Raw genomic sequence first — 8,206 nt, forward strand, 5'->3', positions numbered from 1 at the left:
CCCCCAGTCGGAGCTGGTTAATGTGGCTCAGGAAAGGGAAGTTTGGGGTCCCCTGCTGTAGCTGCTACCCCCGCGACCCGACCCCGGATAAGCGGACGAAGATGGATGGATGGCCTTTCCTGACAAACTGTGACAGTTTTTAGGAGTCTAAAATATGCGCCTGCCCCCGAATGCAGCAGAATATTGCTTCTGACTATAGAGAAGTAGCTCATGAAACCACACTTTATAACATCTGAACTTTGCCTTTGAGATAAAACTTATCAGCTGACAGAGAAAGCTCCACACCTTACATTACATCATCTGAACAGACCAGGAAACCAGCTTGTTCCTGTTGAGTTGTCAGTGAGAACAGACGCACCCACACACAGACGGTAAGATTGACCTTTTATTACAAAGCTGTGACGTTAACTGAGGGAGGACAGTTACAGGAAGGTGCTCTGAAGTACTGAAGAAGTAAAATACTTAAACTGTAATCTGCTGAGTTTGAGGCAGTAATCAAGAATTGGTAAAGCTGTCATTTTCACCAAAGTGAGTTTGGCAGCATGAGTGAAAGAGGCCCTGTTGTGGAATAAAAAAACGTTCCTAGACTTTACTTTAGATTGAAGGTGTATTTATGTGTGGCTGGAAGGAGAGGGAACTGTCTAGCCAGACACCTAGGTATTTGTACACTGTCACATTTTCTAATTCCAGCCCATCGAGCGTGGTAATGCTAATCGGATGGGCAGGGATGGGCAGTGATTGATTGAAAAGCATGAACTTGGTTTTGCCAGAGTTTAACAGTAATTGGAGGTTTCGGAAGGAGTGCTGAATGGCATTGAAGCTCTCCTGGAGGTTTGATCTCACATTATCCAATGAGGGGCCGGATGTGTACAGGATGGTGTCGTCTGCATAGAGGTGGATTTATGTTCTATGTTACATCATAGATGTAAAGGGAGAAAAGTGTTGGTACTAGAATCGAGCCTTGTGGCACCCCCATAGAGACATCCATAGGTCCTGACTACAGGCCCACAGATTTAACACACTGGACGCTATCAGAAAAGTAGTTATTGAACCATGCGAGGCAGTCATGAGAAAAATCAACGTTGTTGAGTCTGTCAATGAGAATATGATGGTTAACAGAGATAAAGGCCTTGGACAGATAAATGTAGACAGCTGCACAGTAATGCTTTTTGTCAATGGCGGCAGTGATGTCTTTTATGACTTTGAGGGTAGCGTGGTACAGACATGACCAGCACGGAAGCCAGATTGCATAGCGGAAAGGACACAATGGGATTTGAGATGGTTGGTAATCTGTTTACTGACCAAGTTTTCAAAGACTTTCAAAAGACAGGGTAACATAGATATGGGTCTATAGCAGTTTGGGTCAAGGGTGTCTCCCCCTTTAAAGAGAGGGATGACTGTGGCGGATTTCCATTCTCCCGGAATTTCAGAAGATGTGAGATGTAGGTTAAACAGGTTGGTAGTGGGTGAAGCAATAATATTTGCAGATAATTTGAGGAAATAGGGATCCGGGTTGTCTAGTCCAGATTTGTATGGGTCCAGATTTTGCAACTCCCTCAACACATCCTCTGTCAGGAATGGGGTGAAGGAGAAGCATGGTGGGGTGGGGGGTGTGGACATATAGTTGCAGGGGTTGTAGAGCATTTTACTAGGGGTCCGGCCACCAGATGAAAAGCATTGCCGGCTTTAGCGAAATGCTTATTGAAGTTCTCTAATATCGTGAACTTATTGGTAGTGATGGTATTACCTGATTTCAGAGCCATGGGCAGCTGGGACAAGGTGTTCTTGTTCTTGTGTAACCCGACACGTGGAGGGGTGCCAGCTAAATTGTATTAAAGGTAAAAATGTCGACAATGCCACCTTGGGACTTTCACCCAAAGAATATCCAAAGCTTGGGAATCAAACCCACTTCCTTACTTTTAACTACTCATTTGGGGTTCCTTTGAACACAGGCAAGTCCACAAATTAAACACTCAGAGATGTAGATTGACAACATAAATATATTTTAAACGATCAGTAAAAATATAAATAATAAATCAAGATAAAACTAAATGAAAAATACTAATACCTGGAATCTAAAATAATCAGAAATGGTCACTGGGTGTGTTAGCAGAGTCTGTCCAGAGGAAGGGAGGCATACAGTCTGGATTATGGAGAATAGGGTTCTCTAGAGGTAAATACTCAGTGTTGTCTCCATCAGCTCCACTCACTGATCTCCCGTTTAAGAAGCAGCTCCAGAGGGTCAGAGTGACTCTGGACTGGAACAGAGGAAAGCTGTCGTTCTCTGATCCTGATACTAACACACACATACACACCTTCACACACACTTTCACTGAGAAGATGTGTCCATACATTTTCATTGGGGATAAAGCCCCACTGAAGATATCACCACTGATGGTCTGTGTGACAAAACAACAGGTCTGATGGAGTCTATAGTTTTAGGGTGATGATAATAATAGTAAACAACTATTCTCTTCCTAAATGTAAAGTGGTCCATCATCCATATATAGAATGAATATAAACAGAATTGTTAATATAAAGGGTAATAAACTGATTGCAGCGGTACAGGAGACGGCTGAATGAAACACAACAAAAGGCTTTAAAAAGCTAAAAGTAATACTAATACCTGGAATCTAAAATAATCAGAAATAAAACAAACAGAATATACAAATGGAGGAGATACTAAAAAGTGACAGGAGTTACAGCCACACTCAACAGGAGGGGCAACTAGAGAGAAGTGGCCTAAAACCTCTTAAAGACACAACAATAAAACAAGTCCCAACAAAAGGCACACGTTAAAACGTAAGAGGATTGGACACTTATATATCTCTCTCTCTCTCTCTCTCTCTCTCTCTCTCTCTCTCTGGATGTTTATACATGTAAATATGGATGTTTAGATGAAACATTATTGTTGTTCTGTCAATCCATTTACATTGTTGTGATTGTTTCAGTGTTTAATGTCTGTGTGTAGTTTTGATGTAAGTCATTATTTTAAGATTATAATTGATTATTTTGAGATGCTGAGCAGAGATGAATAAATTAAAATGAATACATTTCAACTTTTTAGTTTCCTCATTGTTAACTTGATATGTTACTGAAACATGTAATATAACTAATGTCAGTATTTACTTTATATTTACTGGATAGTTGTGTCAGGCTGGCTGAGGGCTTAGGCAGGAAACAAGAGTTCTGGACCCAAAATGCTCGAAGAAATCCAGGCTTACGTCAGTCTTTAAATGCTGGAATCCAAACCAAGGTGGAAGCTCCAAAATAATAACTAAACTCCTCAAAGCCAAAAGATACTACACAAGGGGTGAGTAAACAGGATTAGGAAACAAGCAGGTACAGTCCACAACGATGACGACATGACAAGGACTAAACATAACGGGACATTAAATACAGGGACAAACAAGCAGGGAGGAAGCAAACAGGAAACAAAGCTAAACCAAGACACATGAAGCTTAACAATGCATTCTCATGCACAGGTTCGTATGATATCATATGAAGACTAGGAGACCTTCGACTGGTCATGTGACATCGGCTACAGAGCTCCGTGCTACAGAGCGGCAGTTGCTGAATGTTTAAGCTGCTACAGAGCATCGTGCTGCAGGCTACGGTGCTCTGTCAGATCAGAGGTAGTTGGTGGTCTAGTTACCCCAGAATAAGTGACTGTGAGCCGGGTACAGAGCACCGTGAGCTGCCGGTCATTTCGGCAGAGATTACGGTTAAGTTTAGGCAAGAAAAAGTGAGCGTTATGCGGTGAGGAAAGTTAAGTGTTGGCACAAAAACGACTAGTTAAGTTTAGTTTGTGGTTTGCATGGGAGCATGCCGATGTTCCCACAGCCATTTGTTCCCACATCTTAGCATCGTTTCAAAATTAGGCCCTAAATTCTCTCATTTCTAAGGTGTGTTTCTCAATTAGGGCCTATGTTCCCATATTTCCTTTTTCTTAAATTTGTATCATATTTTAACCCCCTTTTCTCCCAATTTGGTAGCCAATTACACACAACCTATTATCCAGGAGCAATGGACTACAGATGGAATGTAACCCTAACCCTAACATAGGGCCTAATTTTAAGAAGAATCTTAAATGTGGGACCATATGGCTGTGGGAACATTGGGCTGTGGGAACATTGGGCTGTGGGAACATAGGGCTGTGGGAACATAGGGCTGTGGGAACATTGGGCTGTGGGAACATTGGGCTGTGGGAACATTGGGCTGTGGGAACATAGGGCTGTGGGAACATTGGGCTGTGGGAACATAGGGCTGTGGGAACATAGGGCTGTGGGACCATAGGGCTGTGGGAACATAGGGCTGTGGGAACATAGGGCTGTGGGACCATATGGCTGTGGGAACATAGGGCTGTGGGAACATTGGGCTGTGGGAACATTGGGCTGTGGGAACATAGGGCTGTGGGAACATAGGGCTGTGGGACCATAGGCCTGTCCCTGTTTGTATTATAACACTCCCAAGGAACACACATCACCTGGGTGAAAGTCTTTAGTTTTCCTGTCACCTCCAAAGTCCTGTACTTTATCGCCAACCCATCCCCCCCCCGACCTCCTCCCTGCGCGACCAGCCGCGTTCTTATACAGCAGCCGTCAATGTTTTGCAGCCGTCAATGTTTTGCATTTTTCAAAAAAAACGTGTAAATCATACAAAGTACAGTGCTTAACTTTTCGTAGCTTATCGAACGTATGGTTCATGAGAACAGGCTGAACTAAACACTACAAAATAATACAGTTAGTAAACCAAGAGAAACATCCAAGACAAGTACAGAAACAAACTGAACAAATAACAAGAAACAGGAATCAAGCAAAACACAGAGCAATGGTTAACAAAATAAAACAGGAAACATAACAGCAGGAACCCACAACCCTAACAAGTTGTATGTGTGATTTCTTTATTTCCAACATTGTCTGTAAATGCATGAAAGATATATTCTGTTTTTGCGAGATATAAACATTAATATGATTAATCATGATACAGATCACAAACTTTATAAATCAGAGACTCATGCAGCTGATTACCTAGCTGTATATAAATGAGTCTGCAGGTATTTATGATGTGTAAAAAGCAGTAATGATACTTTTTATAAAATTTGTACAGCACCTTTTATACAAGAAATAGGTCTACTGTACAATAAGGAAACAGCATGACATAAGCAGACATAGAATAAACATAAAAATGGGGATAGAAAGCCATAATTAATGGAAATAAGATTGGAGAATAAAACACAGCAGTAGCTGAAACAGTAGCGCTATAAGCCAACAACTGGCAGTCGATCCTTATAGTTTGGGCTGAAAGTGAACAAGGGGTGCGTTCCACTTCAATCCCCCGCCCACTTTCCCTCTGCTCTCCAAGTGGCCACCGTGTGACGTATGCTGTTACGTAATACCAAGGGCTGAGAGGAAGTGAAGGAGGGCATTTTGAAACACTAATGAAACACAGCTTCTGACTACTGAGAAGTAGCTCAAACATCCACACTGAAAAACACATCTGAACTGTCCCTTTTAAGATAAAACTCATCAACTGCCTGACAAAGCTCCACATCTTACATTACATCATCTGAACAAACAGGAAACCAGCTTGTTCCTGTTGAGTCATCAGTGAGAAGAGACGCACCGACAGACAGACGGTAAGATTGACCTTTTATTACAAAGCTGTGACTTTAACTGAGGGAGGACAGTTACAGGAAGGAGCTCTGAAGTACTGAAGAAGTGAAATACATTAACTGTAATCTGCTGCAGACTGAAAAACACGTAGAGACTCAAAGTGAAAGTAACTGAGGAAACTTTCTGCAGCAGGGAGGGGAACACGGGAAACGTTTGACTTCTGGGCTTCCTGCCAGAAATCTCTTAGACAACAACACTACTTAGTTAAGTTTAGGAAAACATAGTGGTTTTGGTTAACCTTCTAACACTGTTCTGGTCAAAAATGACCAATTTACACATTCCCTGTATCATAAATATGGGATTTTTCATCAGATTGCCTCAGGAACTTATGATATCCTTCACATGTGAACACATGCAAATCATTGTGACTACTTTCTTTGAATTTTGAGTGATTGATTCAAATTGGTCACACTTCAAAAATGACCGCCATAGGAAATGAATGGCAAAGTATAATTTTCATCCAGGAGATGAAAGACATCTCCATACACACACTCCTGCTACTTTCCTTTGCACACACACACACACACACAGACACAGTACATGTTGTCATGTTGCCACTTGTGCATGTGAACCACCAATGTTTGCACACACACACACACACACACACACTTATATGTTGTAGGTTCTTTTTACAATAAATGTATTAAAAATATTTTTTGTCATTTTAATTGGTATTTATGTTAAAATAAGAGCAGTTAAAACTGGGACAGTTTTGCAGACCGCCCTGAAGGCAAACTTGTCCCATGTGCGAGGGACGGAAACACAACCGACTTCCTGTTTTAACGTCTGCTGTTTCTGCTGTTTTCAGCTGCTCTTAGAGACAAAATGGCTTCTATGTCAGAGGAGGATTTCTGCTGTTTGGTCTGTCATGAAGTCTTTAGAGATCCTGTTGTTCTGTCATGTAGTCACAGCTTCTGTAAAGACTGTCTGAAGAGCTGGTGGACAGAAAAACAGACACAGGAGTGTCCAGTTTGTAAGAGAAGATCTTCAAAGCCAGAACCACCTCGTAACCTGGAGTTAAAGAAGCTGTGTTTGAGTTTCTTACAGCAGAGAGATCAGAGAGCTTCAGAGGCTCTCTGCAGTCTGCACTCTGAGAAACTCAAACTCTTCTGTCTGGACCATCAGCAGCCAGTGTGTGTCGTCTGTCTACATTCAGAAAAACACTCCAACCACATAATCAGACCCATCGATGAAGCTGCACGACAACACAAGAAGGAACTCCAGGAAACTCTGGAGCCCTTAAGGCAGAAGTTAGAGGTTTTTGAACGAGTTAAAGAGGAGTTTGATCTAACAGCAGAACACATGAAGGTCCAGGCCCGACGCACAGAGACACAGATTAAGGATCAGTTTAAGAAGCTTCACCAGTTTCTAGAAGAGGAAGAGGAGGCCAGGATGGCTGCACTGAGGGAGGAAGAGGAGCAGAAGAGTCAGAGGATGAAGGAGAAGATGGAGGCTCTGAGCAGAGAGATAGCAGCTCTTTCAGACACAGTCAGAGCCACAGAGGAGGATCTGAGAGCTGAAGACGTCTCATTCCTGATCAACTACAAGGCTGCAGTGGAAAGAGTCCAGCAGCGCCCCCTGCTGGATGATCCACAGCTGCTCTCAGGAGCTCTGATAGACGAGGCCAAACACCTGAGCAACCTGAGCTTCAACATCTGGAACAAGATGAAGGACATGGTCTCCTACACTCCTCTGATCCTGGACCCAAACACTGCTGGTCCAAATCTCATCCTATCTGAAGATCTGACCAGTGTGAGACTAGGAGAAGAGAAACGGCAGCTTCCTGATAATCCAGAGAGGATTGATTATTGCTGCTTTGTCCTGGGCTCTGAGGGCTTTAACTCAGGGACTCACAGCTGGGATGTTGAGGTTGGAGACAGTACAGACTGGTCACTGGGTGTGTTAGCAGAGTCTGTCCAGAGGAAGAGACTCATACAGTCTGGATTATGGATAATATATTTCTCTAGAGGTAAATACTCAGCATGGTCTCCACCAGCTCCACGCACTGATCTCCCGTTTAAGAAGCAGCTCCAGAGGGTCAGAGTGACTCTGGACTGGAACAGAGGAAAGCTGTCGTTCTCTGATCCTGATACTGACACACACATACACACCTTCACACACACTTTCACTGAGAAGACTTTCCCATGCATTTTTACTATGGATAAAGTCCCACTGAAGATATCACCACTGAAGGTCTGTGTAACAAAACAACAGGTCTGATAGAGTGTAGTTTTAGGGTGGTGATGATAATAAGAGTAAACAACTACTCACTTCTTAAATGTTAATGTGTTCCATCTTTTTATGCAGAAATAATATCTGAACTGAATGATAAAATAAGTTCAAACTTCATATTGGCAGCAGCGAATAGTAACACGAGTTACGCCGCTCCTTGCGACCGTGCATTTGTGCGTTACTCAGACACTGCAAATCATCACCAATGAAAACGGAACTCTCTGCTGATTTCAATGATACCTCATACAATAGTGTACAAGAAACGGGTCATTAGTTATGAAAGGGGATGTGGCCTGAGT

The 8,206-nt window shown here is 42.6% G+C and overlaps 1 protein-coding gene and 1 pseudogene across 2 annotated transcripts in view; both read left to right on the top strand.

Annotated features, from left to right (window-relative positions):
• The first annotated feature begins 5,547 nt into the window (after nucleotides 1-5,547).
• LOC144511968 (nuclear factor 7, brain-like) overlaps nucleotides 5,548-8,206 on the top strand; it is a 4,371-nt gene continuing 1,712 nt past the window's right edge. Inside the window, exons 1-2 of the mRNA XM_078242477.1 lie at nucleotides 5,548-5,638; nucleotides 6,484-8,206. The exon at nucleotides 6,484-8,206 is cut by the window's right edge and continues 1,712 nt beyond it. Of these exons, the coding sequence (XP_078098603.1) occupies nucleotides 6,501-7,895 (1,395 nt within the window). The 5' untranslated portion in view covers nucleotides 5,548-5,638; nucleotides 6,484-6,500 and the 3' untranslated portion in view covers nucleotides 7,896-8,206. The remainder of the gene's footprint in view (nucleotides 5,639-6,483) is intronic.
• LOC144511970 (nuclear factor 7, brain-like) overlaps nucleotides 5,576-8,206 on the top strand; it is a 19,601-nt pseudogene continuing 16,970 nt past the window's right edge. The window contains exon 1 of the transcript XR_013500935.1: nucleotides 5,576-5,638. The product of XR_013500935.1 is annotated as a nuclear factor 7, brain-like (transcript). The remainder of the gene's footprint in view (nucleotides 5,639-8,206) is intronic.

The sequence above is a fragment of the Sander vitreus genome, chromosome 23 (genome assembly GCF_031162955.1).
Source record: "Sander vitreus isolate 19-12246 chromosome 23, sanVit1, whole genome shotgun sequence".
NCBI classification, from domain to species: domain Eukaryota; kingdom Metazoa; phylum Chordata; class Actinopteri; order Perciformes; family Percidae; genus Sander; species Sander vitreus.